We start from the raw sequence: 19429 nt of genomic DNA on the forward strand, positions 1-19429 counted from the left end.
TTATTAGACTTACATATACAGTTATGTGTGTGTACTGGCTAACGGGTCAGCGTACTTATGTAAATGACTTGTTTAATAGATACAATTACCAAATTGAAGTGCAATGACACTTTAATCAATATTTACACATAATTGCTATTTATCTGTACATATGTATGTATGTGTGAATCGAGCACGATTGTAGATCGCGCTGAAGTTAAGTGAGTTAAGCAAGAAGAAGCCTTCTGCCGACCAGTTCATTGACAATTCGGACGCATTTACACAATTCAATTCGATAACTTAGCGTTTCATATTACAAATACTAGCCATTCTTCAAAACATATTTACAGGCTAAAGCTTTCGGTAGTATATGTACACATCAATAAAAACAAGATTTCAGTGCAGAGCGCTTACTCGGGAAAGCCTCTCATTAGCGGGTGCTTAGCCAAAACCTAGCTCTTTTCGTATACACCCAGGTCGCGCTCCTTTTCTTTAAGGCGCCACATTTTCAATAATGCTTTTGGATACCTGTAAAGAGCCTCTAACAAATTGAAAACTTAATTTGCGTAATGAGTTCATTCAATAAAAGGTCTAAAGTCCTAGTGACTTAGCCAGGTAATATACAAATATGTATATGTAAGTACGTAAATACATACATATGTATGTAGGTATGAGCGCATGCATGTATGTATGTCGTCGAATTAACTGAGAAAATCAATAAAGAACACCTTTGCACTCGCCGTCCAGCAGCTTCACTTATTTAAGCATCTCCAGCGTACTTGAAAGGGCCACCGCAACAACAAAAACAACAACAGCATTGGCAACTGCAGATTTTACGTTTTATTGCTATGAAAAACGACTCAATTACTTTGATACTTTATGCATAAGCCACACCCATTCTCATAAATGCGAGCAAACACATGCATACGTATGTAAATACTTGCACAAATACATATCAGTTTATATATGCACAAATATACATACACCCATAAATGGGGAGCCGCTTTGCTTCCACAATGTATGAAAGCTGCTGCAATTGGGGATACGCGTACGCCGCCGACCTGCATCCCTCGAACGGCCGCTGCAAGCCATCATGAGCGGCATAAACGGTGTGAACGTCAGCTCACAAAGAGGCCATACTCCTTATGCTAATCGCGATGCCGCGACCGTCATCGTAATGTGCTGAGCGAAAGAGAAAAAGTGACCGATGCACACACACACTTCCTTACACGCCTATTTGCATCGCTCCAGATGAATGGTCTTCACTATGCTTACTACACTTGTATTATAGATATGTGCTGCAGAGAGCTTAAGGGGAGCACGAAAGAATTCCAATTAGAATGCAGGCGAGCAGTCACAAAGATGCAACACAGCAGCATGAAACACGTTCCACACAAATGCACACTACTCTGTATGGTTGTAATTCGGCATGAATTATTCTCTGCAGCTCCGCTATGCATATGGGAGAGAGCGGTACAAAGATTGAGCGGACAAACGCCAGAGAGAGAGATCAAGATAGAGAGCGCAGGCATGAGGAGAAGTGTATACTGAGTGTAGTGCCCCTTCACCACTCGAGTCGCGTCGAGTACGGCATTGTGGCTAGAGAAAGGACGAATGCCAAGCAATAGAGAGCATAACACTTTATGGCTGAGTGCTAGGATTCTACAAACTCACGCTCGCATCCACACATATCTACTCATATGTACAATTGGCAAATGCACGAACACAGTTGCAGCGGCATACTACGCCTGAAGAACAGTTGCAAATGCGACGATTGCACTCGCCCCGAACGCACAGGCGAGAGGCCGCTCAAACGTTCTGAGCGCTGCCGCGGCGAGCGGTTTTACATTTTTATTATTTACATTTACAAAATTGGAAATTGACTCAATGCTTTTGTATGGCTGCAAGAAGTCGACTTGCCAAGGTAGCTGACACACGCACACACACACATTCATACATACATATATTTCTCCATATGTATGACGTTATATGCACACGCGTGTAAATTTGTAAGAATGAGTGCGGCGAATGTGTTGCACGGTGCGGTGCGGTGGCCGACTATCATCTGTGTTACGATTCAGTTGCATTTCTAATGCGCACACAGCAAGATACATCCAAGAGAGCCGGTCTCGTTGCGCGATAACCAAACGATTGGCAAATGCATTCGTCCTTTGCAACCGACGACAATAAATCGCGAGTTACGACTACACTTGGAAAAATCAAAACGACATTTACTACATATTATTTTCATTAATTCAAAACACATTTCTTGATTAAGTGACGAAAAAAAGCGGGAGGCTCGACGAGCCCTAATTCACCGATAAACAAAGTGAATGTGAAAGATTTGTGAATTTGTGCAAAAAGTTGTTAAATATTTTGAAGTGCACTCGCAGCCGCACAAATACACACACACACATAATACAAACTGTAAGTCATGATGGTGATACAACAACAAGCACTATGGAGTGCGGCGGCACAATCAGCGGCTTCGCCCACAGTAGCCAATGAGGAGCAGTCAAACAATGAACGGCAGTTACAACAACGTTTGGTGGATAGCCAAAGTCCAGAACTGTGTAATGAACGAATTTTTATCAAGACTGAACCCACAGAGTTCACACCGCGAAGCTCCGAGGATCATGAAACACCGCCAGCGGATGAACTTCAGCAAAGTATGTAGTAATAAACAATGAATTCGAATATTTGCCACTAAAAAAATTGTAAAATATTAAGATTAAGATAGTTGATGGCACCTAAGTTGGGTAGGGCCAAACTGACTTTTTCCCTGAACTATGCAAAAGTGGTAATCTCGAAAAGCAGATATGTATCTAAGGATTACTAATTGAATATGTATCTATATAATTTATATCTGAGCCCTCAAATACCCCAAATCATTTACAGACATATTTTGATCCAATTCCAAAGTCTGCTTTATGATCCAAAAATATATTTACCCGCATAGATAACTCTATTTGGTATGACTTCCCTCGGTCGAATACTTTGCTTTGGGTTACGATAGTTTTTGGAGCGACTCAGTATCCAGAAAATAGGCTTAACATGTAATCAAGTTATTAAATTCTAGTAAAAGATCGGGTTTCGATAGGTAGATTATTTCGCCTCACGTAACAATAAAAATGTTACTGCTGTAGAGATTCCAAGAAAATCTTAATTAGAAATCAAAAAAGATCCCGTTACACGATAAAATCACAAATCGGCTTGGAAGACTTTTGGTTGCGCTAAACTCATTCTGTTGAGTGCCACGAATTTAGCTCATAGAATTGTCTAGTAAACACTTGCTTAAAATTCCGCAAAAATTGTAAATAAATGTCGCATGATCTGTAGTATAATTTTCCAAATTTCTGCAGTCCATCCGTTGCGTTCTCACCACAAAAGTACAAATTTGTGGGACAAATATTTTTTGGTGAGAAATGCACAAGTCCAATTTTAATACCATTGGATAGATAGAAGAGACCAAAATAATGATTCGCGAATCCTATTGTTAAAATCGTTTGTAGGAGGAAGCGTGTATAATCCATACAATTTTTTACTGTTATATATAGTATATATTATATGTATTTAGGGCATGACAAACAAAAAGCTATTAACAAAAAATTGTATAGATTATTTCTATTACAAACAAAATTTGTGCGTCTTGTATTGTCCTTTCCAATAAGGATGCACAGGCGGGGTATCGGGCGGCCGTAAAGAGGCCTCTCCCATGTAATGTGCAAGAAATTGGTAATAAAAGTAGATATGCACGAATGGCCAAAGACCAAAAGACAACCCACTGAGCGTCTAATCATAAATAACTGTCTGTGCAGTGTAGATGTGTTTGTGAGATATTGAAATAATGCATTCTAATTCTTTGATCTCCGAGGAACGATTGCAAAATGTGCACTTTTCTGTCTACCTGTTCTCCAAAACGAAAACAAGTAGGGAATCACAATTCAAGTCATTAATGTATGAGTGTATGTGGTGCGGTGCACACCCCAGATACTTTGCATGCCGCACAGAATTGTAAGAAACACGTTTGCATGACCACACTTTCCCACAATTTCAATATAGTTTTTCCTTTGCTGTTTTTTTTTTCATTGCCTCTTTTGCATGTCTTGCACTTTTTATGAGCGAACAGACACAAAGAAGAGTCCAGCTGATTTTACATTTGCCGCAGGAAGACAATTAATTTGCTCATTACATAGCATATTTATGTATGTGTGTGCCACAAATGAGTCGGGTTGGTTTCGCACTGAAAATGGTCAGCTAGGTAGGATAATCGCCGGCGACTAAGGCTGCGCACAATACAAATGTCGGTAATTGCCGTTAAGTAGTGGGCACAGCTTCCACAAATTCGCAAACGAAGACGCTTGAGAAGATCATCGGCGTGCCAGACAATGTGCGTGTATGTATATGCAGATTAGTCGAGTTTTGAGCCAAAGTCAACAATTTAAGAGGCGATGATGATTTTGCTCCTTTGTGGTAAGACTTTTAGTAAAGGAATGAATATTCGAAAGCGCTACTACTGTATGTGTGTCATTCAACGCGAGCAACAACAACAACAATAACATGCACTAACATCACAACACCATCGACGTCTTAATCGAGCGCAAATAAGCAACTTTACATATTCGTTCAAGTGTGTGTGTGTGTGTGTGTGTGTGTGTTCATACCAATGCGCTGATACATAGTGAATGAAAATCGTGCATTGGCGTGTAAGCACGTATCCTTGTACCACTTGTAATCTGTATATGAATGTGCAAAGCAACGCTCCCTTGATAATAGATAAACCAACCGAAATACCAAATGAAATACGTAAAAAATGGCAGATTGTTTTCGCTTTTTACTTCTTCTACCATCTATGCATACGTTTTTGGCTTTTATTTTTTTGGTTTTTGTTTATTTTGAGACAGTAATCTGTATATTTATATTTCGAAATGGACAGTGCACATTATCCCCGTATGCATATATTGTCGTAAAAATATAGGTACCCTGCCAAACTATGGACCATTGCCGCCACTACTCGGCTTTGTCCTTTTTTGTTTACACCCCAGGGAGCAATAAATTTAATATCCACTCTTTGCTAAATAAGAGCAAATGCCAAAAAAATGTTCTTCTCTCTTTTTTATCACGCTCAAATGCAGAAGATGCCTCAGCGGATAAATGCAGCTTATGCTCCACACCTTCGCCGCTCGCGCCCGTTCACTTGTCGCAGCCCCGACTGGACAGGCGTTTGTTGGATCACACCAGTGCCCATACACACGCACTCAAACAGAAGTGTCTATGGACACAGCTAGAGAGCTTCTTCATTGTTATTTGCAAATATAATGTGCACTCAAATGAGGTTATTTATGACAGTAATGCATAAAGGATACGAATACTCCTAGAGGCATTCGGCACACATGCATGTAGGCACGCACACACCGGCAGGCGTGTAGGTGTCACTGTCGAGCGGCAGAAGTAACAATCTCCATACATAGCGAAAGGAAATGGGAAATGGAGATTTAACTAAATGCGGCGGTGATGAAATTGTAAGCACGTCGCCCACTGACATATACCAATTTCTTTTCTGCTTTATGGATACGACTACTCACAGACATGTATGTACGTATGTATCTGGTTTTATGTGCCGTACATATTTACATATTCTATTTATGCGTGTTTAGTATATTCATAAATGACGCAAATGTTGGAAAACTCCTTAACTGAGAACGAAAAAGATATTTTGCAGAAACTAAACTTCTTTGTGGCGCTTAACACGTTCGCGGACGTGAATGCTATAGCATTCATTTTCATACTGATGCAAAATGACGTGAATGCTATAGCATTCAAATTTTAAAGCCAATTTTTATTCATTTAATTTTATACAATCTTAAGTTTTTGTAATTAATACACATTTTAAAATAATGACCAATTGGTTCATTAGATACTTTCATATTATTTTATCTTTTCTCCGTGTATTTACAAATTTCCTCACGTCATTCTGGTTGAAAAATATTATCTATATCGTCGTGGATGCTATAGCATTCATTGTATATAACGGTTAAAATACGATGTTCTGACTACTCTTATAATATATATCTAATTACATTTCGGATATTACAACTAGTTTCAAAAATAATTGCCTGTATATTTTTGCAGCTCCCTAAAATTTTTTGCGTCCGCGAACGTGTTAAGGGGCTATACCAGTGTGACGCATGAAAAATTAGGCGATTTTCGTGAATTTTTTTAAAATAAAGTACTAGATTGAATGTTTCGACGTTCTGTGGACGTAATAAAGTATATTTTTAGCTATATTAAAAAATTTTTGTTTTACAAAAATATTGAAAAATAACGGAGTTATGTGCTGTCTGCGGAAGTGCCGAAAAAAAAATGCCTCAACTGCTGGCATGATTCCGGTCGATTGAGTAGCTGAAACAAAAAAATTCAAAATGTTTATTAAACTTAAATATATTTTTTATACAATGAACTACGATCTTTGAAAAATATCAAAAATTAAGAAAATGGCCTAATTTTGAAAAAAAAAATCGTTTTTTACGAAAAAATGGTCGTTTTTTAATGCCAAATTGACAATTTTCAACTAATCAAAAAGATCGTAGTCTATTGTATAGCAAATGTATTCAACTATATCCAGTTTTAATTTGAAGTCGATCGGTCAACTTCTCGTTGAGTTATCATGTCAGCAATTTTGAAAAATGTCGTTTCGAGAAAAACGCGTTTAAAGTTTCACTTATATGTAAGTATATGTTTGGACCTCTGAGCGGTCGCTATTTAGAACGCTGCCATTCAAAAACTATTTAAGATACGACCTCGCCGATTTCACAGGATATTTTTGAATATAAAAACTATCGAAAAAGCAAAAAAAAATAAAATTTTTTTTGAAAGTGTCACACTGGTATAGCCCCTTAAGAAAAGCAGACTTTTTCAAAATTGGCTTCAGATTTAACTTATCAAAAATTCTATTTTCTGAGTATACTATAAGTCTACTTCATACTTAGCCAAACAATTCATAATACCCTTAGCGTGTAAAATTGATTAAGTACTTTTAACTAAGTTACTCAAGAAAGGGTTAAATAAATGGGTTTGAAATAGTTAAGTCATAAAGAAGGAGTTTTCAAAACTCCACTCAAAAAACTTTGCTGTCTAGCAAAGTATTTAGTTAAACGTTTCTTACTTTTACATAAGCGCAACGCATGTTTACACGTGGCACTTTATTCAAAATCTCTTAAATTCGAATGATGTATGATGAATTTCGGGGCTTAGTCAGATTAAATCTAGCATGTTTCTCGAAATTAGATGCTCTTCATTAAAGCCATGCAGATATTTTGACACTTCAAGACTGCCCTATATCATAACAGCTATAGCACTCTATTTTCTGGACCTGACTAGGGGGTTTCACTCACTTTACTTCGCAAAACTTTTGCTGATATTTGCATTCAATTTGCTTTTTTGGTGGGTGTGATTGCATTATGCATGTGGTGCATATCTGCCAGCATAAGGTATGTATATATGTATGTAGGTCTGTACATGTGCACACGCATGCCAAATTCACCCCATAAAACTAACGAAATACTCGTACTAATGGACATTTTATGCCCATTTAAAGCAAAAACAAAACCAAGTGTACCACAAAAAAACAGAGTAAGAAGTTTGTCCAACACTCCTCCCTTGCCCCCCTACGAAACGAAAGTAGCGAAACAAATGTATAAAAACATTGCATGCAACATTCAAATTGACAAGTTAAGAAGACGTGCCATTTGCATTAAGTTCCGTAGTTTCGAATGGGCGAAATTGTCGTAAACTCGCCGAAATAGCAGTGAGCACAACAACAGTGTGATGGCAAGCGGCCAAGAGGTCATCAACATGAGTGAAGAACGCAAACAGCATCAACGCCACCACCACCACCACCATCGTCACCATAACAATCACCACCACCAACAACAACAATATTAACAGAATGGCCTCAACTACACCCCCACAAAGATTTGTTTCCAACTCAATTCGCATTCACATTTGCCGAGACACATCTGCAGACTTGGACAGCGTTTATTTACTTAGGATATTTGCACGGCGGACGATGGACAACGAGCCGTGGTCGAAAGGGCATTGAACATCCAATGCACTCCGCTGCTGCTGGCCTTTAATGAAGAGGGAAATAAGGATAATCAATAATTTGCGAAGAACATTTGAATTGGAACTCTTGGAAGTCTTGGACAGTGGACCACTTAACCTTTTGCCCGTTGATTGGAACTTTTGATAGGAAATAAATAAGATATAGCACGAATACACTTATATCGCTGCATATGTCCATATATGTATATATACATATACATGCATTTCCATATTATTGATGTTTATTTTTATCTCTTCCACAGATCCATTCAATGGACACATGCGATACTCGCCGTCACCACTTCGCTCAGCAGCCGGTAAGTACCAAGCTGGTCAACTCCTTTATATGCAACTAAATATTTTAATAGCTATCTACATATGTATGTACTATATAAGATGCACATGCATATTTGTATACTGTTATGTATATGGGCGCGTGCCTGCCTCGAAACTTTAATCCGTTACCTCAATTCTTTCAACATGCATGTTCCTTCCATCAATCCTCCATTCGCTAATTTTATCACATCCACACACACACACACGCAGAGGGATACAAGGCCCCTGAGTACCCGCAACATTATGGCAATACTTCTAGTATTTAGAATGTGCGACAAATGCGGCGGCGTCCCTTGCTTCTCGCCCATTTGCTCATAGAGACACGTACGCGGAGCACGTGAATACAGAAATTTATTACCGACTTCAAGTGAGAAGTTTATTAGAGTTACTGTATGCGGCAACTGCTCAGGGGCGGTAGAGGAGAAATTCGCTACGCGTGTGTCGTGTGCGCAATTTTGAATTTGTTCTCTTTCTTTTGAGTTTTGAAAAGGATGCAAGGGCATAACTCCGGCTCGTGTCAATATCCTTATTGCATTAGCTCTATTCTAAATGTTGGGCTGTAAACTCGTAATCATACACATACATAACGGTGAGTGCGGGCAAATTTAAACCGCTGCTCGCTCTGACCTGGAGCCAGGCACGAGCAAACTCAGCACTGAAATCCGCTTTTTATTCGAGCACGAAAAAATGCGTTCATTATTGAAATAAGGGACTTATATGTTTAAAAATTTTCGTAATTAAGCAAACTTAGTAAACAAGCTTCTAATAATATGAACGCAAAAAAGAGAAAAGATAATTGATTTCCATATTCGATTAATGAAAACTGTTTAACAATGCCTAATATTCTCAATTGCTCGATAAATTTTATGCGTGATTTTGCAACTCTGCTTCTTCTTCATCTTCATTGAAATGCAAGCAATAAAATTTGCGGCAATCACGATGCCGATATTTTCGACGCCCCTTTGCACATGTCCAAATAATGTCATATCGGACATCTAACTGAAAATTTGACTATCACGGCCAACAACAACAACAGCACATACGAGTACGAACTCTTATTTATATACAAAGTTGCCTTTCGCACCAAACTTGACCCCTCGCTGCAACCCTCATTCACACAGATGCAGTGCTCGGGCCGCTGGCATGCACAATGACAATTTGTCACAACTAAGAACAAAAACCGTGGTCCAAAGTGGCACAACAATGCAATATCACATACTTACATACATTACATTTCAATAGTTCAAATAACAGTTTCAACAATAGTACAATGACCATAATTCGGCGAAATTAAAATTCCAAAGCAACCCTGTGACACCTCGGCAGCAATGGTCATCACACTCTGTCCGCCAAACGACGAACATAGAGCAAAACCAAACACACATACGGCAGAGTGCAAGGCATTTAGGGGACGCCGCGGCGGCATCCCAGCAGTGGAACGAGCTGTCTCCTGACAAACAGGATATTGAAATCATAGATTTTCACTCACACAATACTCGTACGTATGTAACCTTGTGAGTTATTTTAAACATATGGATGTTTACATATTTTCAATAATTTTTTTATTTACGCCGCAGTTTTATTAAGTGTATATATGGGTGTGTGTGTGTGTACGCTTATATGTAAAACCGATATCATCCCACAACTGGCAGAATTTCGCTTTTGCAACGCACGAAGTGATTTCCACGTTCCACGGGTGCATGTATTTTCTACCATATTCATGCATATGTACTATATATCTGCATGTGTACATGTGTGTGTGCATTTGTATGTTTGTCCAGCACTCTAAACTAACCCCTAACCAGACTTCAATTCATCCATCTCATTAGGTGCAACACACAGTACAAATTGCCGAATGTTGCAATGATGACGCACACTTTGTCTGAGGTTTTAAGGTTATGTAAATTTGTCGCCGTCTGACCTTTGGGCGCAAACAAATGAGGGCACCCATGCAAATGTAGTGACAGCGGTGGCAATTAAAATTAAACGCTATTTTAATCGTATTGCACCACCTATTCGCTCAGCAACAACAAAAACAAAACATTTACCATCCATTGTAGCCTACTTCGCGGGGCATTCACGCATTGTTAAAAGGTTCTCGTTAGTAATCGAACACACACACACACACACATGCATGCAAATGAACAAGCATTTAAATATCCAAAGATCAACAACAAAAAGGGTTGTCATTTGCTCGCTTTTTATTCGCACAATCAACAAGAGTCACCGCGAGATGCGGATATGCATATAAGCAGATCATTGGCGGAATCACTGAGTCCAATAAAAAGTGGCAGCGAACCCTTTGCCGTTATGCAAAACATGCCGGGGGTACGCGAGCGTAGACAAAGCAACTGTTGCGCACCCTGTGCTCCGCCGCCGAGGCCAATCGCTGCTCATTAATGCACCCTTTCGCGCTTTTTACTCGAGTGCTCGTCACTTTTTATTGCTGCTCTTGCTGTTGCTGTTGCTTCCTACCTTCTACACTCCACACTTAGGTGCGTTTATTTGCTTATCACACACACACACACGCATACACACCTAATAAAGCATTTATTCAAATTATAGTGTGAATATTAATGGGCAACACACACACACACATACACAAATGAATGTACGTTTTTATGACGGCGTGAATACTCAAATGCGTATGCGCTCCGGCGATTTATGGACAAATTAAAGGGTGTTGTAATGACGGTGTTTACCATTATAAAAGCCAACGGTATTGGGAGTTGCGTGAAATTAATTGAGGTTTTATTGGAGAGTGGCGCGTGCCAAAGTGGTTTGTTGACGTTGCTCTTCTTAGTTGTTGTTGTTGTACTCATAATCATACTTTAAAAAATGATATGGGATTTATTGAAATTGGGTTATTACATTGTATGGTTCTAATTGGCGCGCGCGCTCAAAATCTTCACATGGAAGGTGTTAAAATTTGCCTACATGCATACATACACACATACATATGTAAGTATGTAAGTATTTGTATATAATGAAGATTTCAACTAAATGGCTAGTATTAGGTAGCAAGCCGAAAAAGCTTGATTTGTCTTGAATTCCTCTGAAATTCCTTATGAGTTTTTGGCAACGATGTTCAGGATTTTGAAGTATAAAGAAACACGGATTATAAATATTCGGCCTTAATTACCACTTGCATATTTTGAACAAATTTGATTGTAGTGATTTATATATATACTATATGAAGGAATAGTCTTACCAAAGTTTGCTTACGGTGGCCAAACGGACAGGGTCAGATCGTGACTTGTCAAAATGTGGAAGTTTTTCTATTATCTTTTAAGAAGAGGAATATTTGCGACAATCTACTACTTTGGCACTGTAAATTTTTTCTCAAGCGTCATTCTGAAATCCTTAACCTAGCACTTGCAGCGAAAGAAGCATGCAAAGCACATTGCAGAGTAAAAAGTTGTAAATTTTCTTAAAGCAATGACATATCTAGGGCGCGTTACAATGAAGCAAGATTGGTTTGCCTCAAGAGTTATATGCAAACATATGTGAAATCTTCACTTAGACCTACATTTACATGAAATCATTCGCGTAGTCGCAGTTAAGAATGGAACTGATGCAAAGGTACACACATTTAACTATGGGATATGCATAAATAATATATGAAGTCGAACGATTTGAGGGTCTCCATAATGTTTGCGTCCAATTTCGTACAATAATTAAAGTGGATCACAACAAATAACCAATCGATATGTGAGCACATATATGTACATATGTTCATAAGTGTGTGTATGCGTACTAGGCCTGGCTAGACGCTAGCCCGAGCCGAGAACAATTGTCTATTCATCAACATCTGCTCGATAGCAGAAATGCTTTGTCACTTCGTCATATTCTACTCATACCCAAGCGGCCTGCATTACTCGAATTTCCAAATGTATTCATAATTTTCGAAAATAAAAAACTGAATTTCCTCATTTTTGGAAATCCTTAAACGCAGTTAAATGGTTTTGTGTGTCATGTCAAGCAGAGACTTTGATGTGAAATCGTGACAAGCGTTTTTTAGCAGAATCTCTATAACTTCCGGCATGATTGATTAAACTCGCAAATAATTGATTTTATGCTCCATGTACTCGTTTGTATGTATGTATGTTGGTATGCGTGTATTTATACGCGCGTTAGGCGAATGAATAGTTGTGTTTTTACGCTGATCCAGTAAATTATTTCCGTGCATGTGTGTGGGTAAATCAGCGTTTAGCGCGTTTTTTGCCTTGCCTTCTTCGGCTTTCACGTGACTTTGCACGGCGTCTGCTCGTAAGCTTTTTATTTTGTGACGAATTAGAACTACAAATAAGGGTTAACGTCAACCAGCAATAATTAACAAGTTATGATTGATGTCAACTCTGACCCAACCCACCAATAGATTTAATTAACAGATAGCTTTGATCCCTTTAAAGCGGGGGACAAAGGACACTTTTTGCCTGGAAATAGAGAAGGTGATTGGACGCAACTTGTATAGAGTATTGTTTGCTTTGGTGGCATTAGAAGGGTTAGAAGCAACCCTGCAACAAATATAGGAAATTAAGAACGAATAGCCGAACAACAACTAAAAATTAGCAGCGCGGTTTTGAAAGATTTTAAATTTATAGCCGATTACTGACTGCATGGACCTTCATGCGTGCATATACATATGTCTGTACGTATGTAACTTTTTTACAGCCGACTCTGCGGTCAATTATCTGTGAAAGTATCTCTGGGATTGCATTAGTTCCATTATTGAAGTGATTTTTATTGCCGTTTTTAAGGCGATATGCCATGGATTGTAATGTATATTTCGATTTGTGAAACTTCTTTGTTTTTAGTTTGTATTTTTTTTAAACAGAACTACCCCTGAGCATTCAGTCGGTGTGTGTGTGTGCTTGACACGGCGAGCGGTTAATGCTGATTTGAAGTTTAAAATGAAGGGTATTCGTTTGATTGGTCCGTAATCAAGCGCTACAAATTATCATCCCTTCCCGTACGTTGTGACAGACGCGAGAAGGGGGTTTTGCTGCATGGTTGAGTCAAACAACCCACACATACATACATAAATATCTGCACATGTATGCACTATGCTGCCCGCATTGAAAATACATTGCTTTAAATTGGGACATTTCATTTGAATCTTCCTTCCTGTTTCTCCGATTTTACAGCATCGAGTGCGAAATGTCCTCGGGGGGTTTCAATTGCATTCACTTATGTTGGTTATTTCGGTTGCATTGTGTCGGCAAAATCGGCAGTCTGGCAATGTTTTGTGTTCGCAGGCGTTATGGGGTGAAAAGCAGCGCTGTAAAGGGGTGTGAATAACGAATCTTTCAAGTTCAAGTTTTCCAACAGTCGACATAATGAAAGTTAGAGAAAATTATTATTTTTCCGATTGTTTTACTTTTCTCATAGAAAAGCGTTGCGTTCTCAGCCATAATTTGCGCCGAGAGCTCCTTATGCTCAGCACAATCGTCTTTGTTGGCAACATCTCACGCTGCGGAGACTATGTGACGAGATTTTCGCTTTTTTAGACAACAAAAGGAAATCGAAAGAAGAAACGAAAAATACAGGAATGTTTGTGCATCGATAAGCGTAGCATGGTGCATTTGCAGAGGTGCTCTACCTAAACCACTCTCCAGGTGATATTTTTGCTACCTCACAGGCACCGAGTGGTCTGGCCTCTTGAGTACCGAGCGCAGATGCCTTGGGTAAACACTAAGATTTACATTGGCTGCGTTTAATATCTCCCTACTATAGGGCCTTCTACCCAGTTTGCCAACTTAAGGTCTAATGAACAGCTCAATACAGCAAAAACTCAGTTATTAGAAGACAATATAAAAAACTAACTTTTCTCACATAAAGCTTGAAGCACGCATTTTCTAATGGCTAAGTCCAAGGTCTGAGTAGAACATCAAAATTTATATTTAAATTAATTCTCTCAAGCACTCAAAGTACGGCAACAGGGCTACACCACGTATTACTATATAGTAAGTGCAAATATTTAGGGCCCCAAACATTTCGCAAACATTTTTTATCCACTTTGCACACATTCAAAGCGCCTTCCAACACGGTTATATCAAATTTGTTGAAATTTCAGCCGACAGGAATGGGCAAAGCCTGCCAAAGCGCTATCTCGCCAAGCAAATACCGATGGCAAAGGCCGCACACACGCAGGCACTTAAATTGGCAATTATTATACATGAGCGAGTTTTCTAAATGCCTTAAAATTAGCCAACATAAGTCAACCCACACAGAGAATATATAATTTTATTTTCTTGCATTTTTCCTGCTCCTGGCTCGTATCTACCGAAGACAGAACGACCCAATATAACCCTGAAAAGCATTTTCAGCTATCAAAGCTCACACTGTAGGCTTTGTGGCTGGACATGAGCGTGCAGGCGGTATCTGGGCATGCACTCATTCGGAAGTTTGAATAAAATTTGCCTCCTTAAAAGAAATATTGGAAATTGATAAAAGACAAGAACCTTTTGCCGTTACCGCTGGTCCATTGAGCCAGTGTTAAACATCTTTGGAATATTCAATTTGTGCCATGGTCAAATCGAATTATGCTCCAGTTGAAATTCCCAGTTAATGCACATATGTGTGTGTGTGTGGCGTAAGTGTATTTGAAGCTTTGGCCACTTAGGTTGTGGTTTGAACATTTGAGGGGTTGTGTTCGGTGGAGTTATTGTTGTGTGGCATAAATAGAAAGCATTTGTTGAAAGAAATGAGGAACAGTAGCGTCATTGAATTGGAAAATTGAAAAGCAAAATATTTATTTCTTCACATAACTGACTTCTTATAACCCTTATCTCTCCGCTCTTTTTACAGGCGACAACGATAGGCATGAAGATGGAGGGTGTGCTGAGCAGTTTAAGCGATGTGTCCTGCCAGCGAAGAATTTGAGTAAGAAGCGTCGTCATGAAGTGGCCGCAGAGTCGCACGAAATACTTGACCTTGCTCCACAATCACCAAAGAGACTAGCGCGTTCACCACTCCGTCCTGTGACGCCGGGTGAGATGAATGCAAGAACCGCTGATGAGCACTGTCAGCAGCTATCGGAAAGTGCGTCGAACCTCTTTGCTGCGCTGCAGAGTCCACTGGCACCGCTACTGCTGCAAAATCACCTTGGCATGGCAGCACCAAACTATGCTGCCAGTGAAATGCAGCAGGCGTTCCAGCTCCAACTGCAAAGCTATGTAGATATGATGCGTCAAGTAGCGCCAGATAATTTTCAAAATCCAACAGCTACGCATTTCCTGCTCCAAAACTCTCTCCAAGCCATGGCTCAGTTTCAAGCTTTGCAACAATTGAAACAACAACAACAGCTACAACAAGAGCTGCAACAACATTTTGAAAGCGAAGAACACCCACCCACGAGCAGATTTAATTCCCAAGGCACGCCAGCACGAGGAATAAAACATTTTTCCACGCCGTTGGTCTCATCACCATTGCGTAGCCCCTCTTTAAGTCCAGTTAGTCGGCGTCACATGAAATCCTATAAGCTTACACAAGACGATGAAGAAGAAGAAAGCGGCAACGCAAACTCTTCGCAGCAGACCACACCACCTAATTCTGCCTTGGGTCTACAAATGGGCAGCGCCATCTTAACGCCAAATACGCCCGGCATGTCTTCCATATTCCCCAACACGTTACCCGGCGCAACAATGAGCTTCAGCAGTACACCACAAAACAACAAAGCGGTCGGGCCAAACACAATGTCGGCAGCAGCACGCTCTCTCGACCAATCGCCCGAAGAGACAACCGATCTGGAAGAACTCGAACAATTCGCCAAAACTTTCAAACAGCGCCGTATCAAACTCGGCTTCACGCAAGGCGATGTTGGCTTGGCAATGGGAAAATTGTACGGCAATGACTTCTCGCAAACCACCATCTCACGATTTGAAGCACTCAACCTCAGCTTCAAAAACATGTGCAAACTAAAGCCGCTGCTGCAAAAATGGCTGGCTGATGCAGACAATACAATATCAAAAACGGGCGGTGTGTTCTCACTGAGCTCCATGACAACAACGCTCACTACACCCGAAAACATAATTGGACGAAGACGCAAAAAGCGCACCTCCATCGAGACCAACGTTCGCAGCACACTCGAAAAGGCATTCATGGTCAACTGCAAACCCACTTCAGAGGACATCAATAATTTGGCGGATCAACTAAATATGGACAAAGAAGTGGTGCGCGTTTGGTTTTGCAATCGGCGGCAAAAGGAGAAACGCATCAATCCCGCCATGGACCTGGACAGTCCGACAGGCACACCACTCAGCAGCCACATCTTCGGATTCCCCGCAAAAGCGCTCAGTATGTCAAACAGCCAAGAAGCCTCCTCAATGTGCGGCAGCTCGATTAGCTCCTTGTCGCCACATTGCGCGAGCAAGCAAGAATGATCCCTAGGCCACAGTGATGTGAATCGAAAAAAGTCCTATCGGGAAATAAGCAAACCCCATTCGTCATACCTGCAGAGCTTGGCACCGCCGCTACATTCGAGCCCGTTCTTCGAGAACCGCCAGGCTTTGCAAAGGATTTGGCACTTCTGCGAGCAACCGTCGTCGTTTGCGTCGAACTCGTTCGATACATATTCACATTACACGGAGCTGATCTAAACATATTCACACAACCATACATACCTAAGCTAAACAAATGTGTATATACAAAAACTAAGTATTTAAGTAATGTAGCGCTAAAATATAGACATTACTTTTACGAAAGTCTATCTCTTGATCATATCAACGCCCGGCCACAGACAGAGCCATAATTTAATTATAATTATTTAAGCAATTACAAGTTCCAAATGTGTATTTTAAATGTTTGTACAATCTATCACTCAAGTATTACACAGTTATGTAACAGTTATGTAATGCGTAACGTACATTTATATGTGCTCTTCGGCTACAGCGACAACGACTTGTGGCGAGTCTGAAGAGTTGGTAGTATATATGTATTTCAATTTGTTTTTGGAATGAAATTAACCGAATATGTACATATATTATTTACACACATACATGGGCAAGCATTTGTGTATGTATGTAAACGCATTGAATGTGTGTGTAAGTCGCATTTAATGAAATTACTTCGTCAAGGTTCCTATATTTATGTTCAAATCCAGTTCATGTAATTATTTATGCGCAACACATGTTCAATTCAGGCGAGTCTAGTATATTTTTTATTAGTTTTTTGTTTCTCACACTCGAAGAATTTGAAGTGAATCGCACGAAGCCCCAAATGCCGATCTTCCATTAAAAAGCAATTTTTAAAATCCGCAAATATTTTCAAGTGCTTTTCGAATTTTTACAAACAAACATATGCATACATACATACATATATACATGCGTACATACACACAATCACAGATAATTGGGTATTGCTTTTCGAAATTTCTGGAAAAGTTTTGATTTCGAAAATCAGCATTCAATGTCTCCAAATCTTTTTTCAACATTTTCGCCTTTTATTCTTTGTATGTATGTATCATAAAGATCGATTTTTTTTAATTTGGTTTCTCTAACATTAAATGTGCATTCATATTAATTTTATTAAAGCAAGGCTCACTGCGCGCAGCTTCCGAAATAAGCCTGTGTGCAGATTGTGCTGGAATTGGTTTGCGTTTTATAGTTTGAACTGCACTTTCCACTAGAAAATGTTTGCCAATTCCAATTCTCCTATTCAAATAACATTTCTAATATTTCTGCAAAACTGTTCAAACTTTTTGGAGGCTTTCGTGCATTTTATGTTGCTAATTGTAAATCCACTTCAGGTTGAGCCGAGTGCTTATATGGTGTATATTGTATAGGAAATTTTAAACTTCTTATTAAATTATTACTTGTAACTGTATACATATGAACTTCGATTATACTAAATTATAAAATAATTAATGTAGATTTGTAGAAAAATAAATGAGTTCACACCGAACGCAAGGATATCAATACAAATAAAAACCAAGAATGTATTTAGCAGCTAATTATTGAGTAAGGTTCTTATTTCAAACACCCGCTTAGATAGAGTCAAGCCTCAGATTAGTATTTGCGGCAGACATTTCTTCCAGCGCTCGGCTACACGTGCACCAACACAGATTGCTACTCACAAGTATGAAGTCAACCACAAAAATTTAAAGGGTTTTATATGCCTCCATTCCGATTTTTCGAATACCGAGTTTATTGGGGAGAAATATTCCAAAAATTTCTCGACGCAGCTAAGAAGAAATGATTATGTTGCTGATAACACAAAGCAAAAACGGACAAAATTTTATTAGCAGTGCAGAGTCCAAGGTTTATAAATAAATGTAACTCATACGCCCCGTCGCCCGTGTTCAATATTCTATTCTATTGAAATAAGGCATAGCAAGAATATTAAACGTTCACCTACTGCGCGACAATTGGTCAAATTCTTACTCGTGTTTTGTTTATTATTATTCTCTTTCGATTGACCCACCTTGAGTCGCGCAGAAATATCTGTTTGAAGCAAACTTTCTAACTACAGAATAGCAACTGTTACTGTTTCCGGAGTCAACTGCCATTTTATAGATCACGAGTTCAACATGCAAAATCTTATATAACCAAATCCATTCATAGAAAAATTCAACAAGCCTCTGCAAGAGACATGAAACCTAGTGGCTCACTTGATCCGCATTTCACAGACATATGTGTCATGAGAGTGGGGAAGTAGAGAGGGAAGACGGACAATACATTAAAAGTATTACAAAATTTTTGCAAAATTGCGTAACTACGTCCACACATTTATCGGCGTATAAGTGTGCGGTTTTCGTTTTATATTCAATTAGTGGAAATTAAATTAAATTCGCACTGCGAAATTTCCAATTTACTTATTTTTTTTTTAACACTGCCGCACCCAATCATTAAAATGGAATTGAAAATGTTTTTCTTCCTTTTTGTGTCGAAATTTCCACAACTACAAAGAAAAACATTTGATCCTCTTACGAAAATAGACTTTTCCTATCTAAGTGCCCTCTTAACTTTAATCTACAATCTCATTTTTCTTATTTAATTTCTATTTTGTTGGA

At 39.2% G+C, this 19429-nt stretch overlaps 1 protein-coding gene and 1 long non-coding RNA gene across 3 annotated transcripts in view; one reads left to right on the plus strand and one right to left on the minus strand.

Annotated features, from left to right (window-relative positions):
• The window catches only part of LOC126752349 (uncharacterized), a 46521-nt gene extending 28173 nt beyond the window's left edge, over positions 1–18348 (plus strand). Inside the window, exons 3-4 of the mRNA XM_050463073.1 lie at positions 8346–8399; positions 15229–18348. Coding sequence (XP_050319030.1) covers positions 8346–8399; positions 15229–16802 — 1628 coding nt within the window. The 3' untranslated portion in view covers positions 16803–18348. The remainder of the gene's footprint in view (positions 1–8345; positions 8400–15228) is intronic.
• LOC126752367 (uncharacterized) overlaps positions 1–19429 on the minus strand; it is a 196534-nt gene that overhangs the window by 122978 nt on the left and 54127 nt on the right. The gene's annotated exons all lie outside the window — the stretch shown is intronic.

Source organism: Bactrocera neohumeralis, chromosome 3, assembly GCF_024586455.1.
Source record: "Bactrocera neohumeralis isolate Rockhampton chromosome 3, APGP_CSIRO_Bneo_wtdbg2-racon-allhic-juicebox.fasta_v2, whole genome shotgun sequence".
Classification (NCBI taxonomy): domain Eukaryota; kingdom Metazoa; phylum Arthropoda; class Insecta; order Diptera; family Tephritidae; genus Bactrocera; species Bactrocera neohumeralis.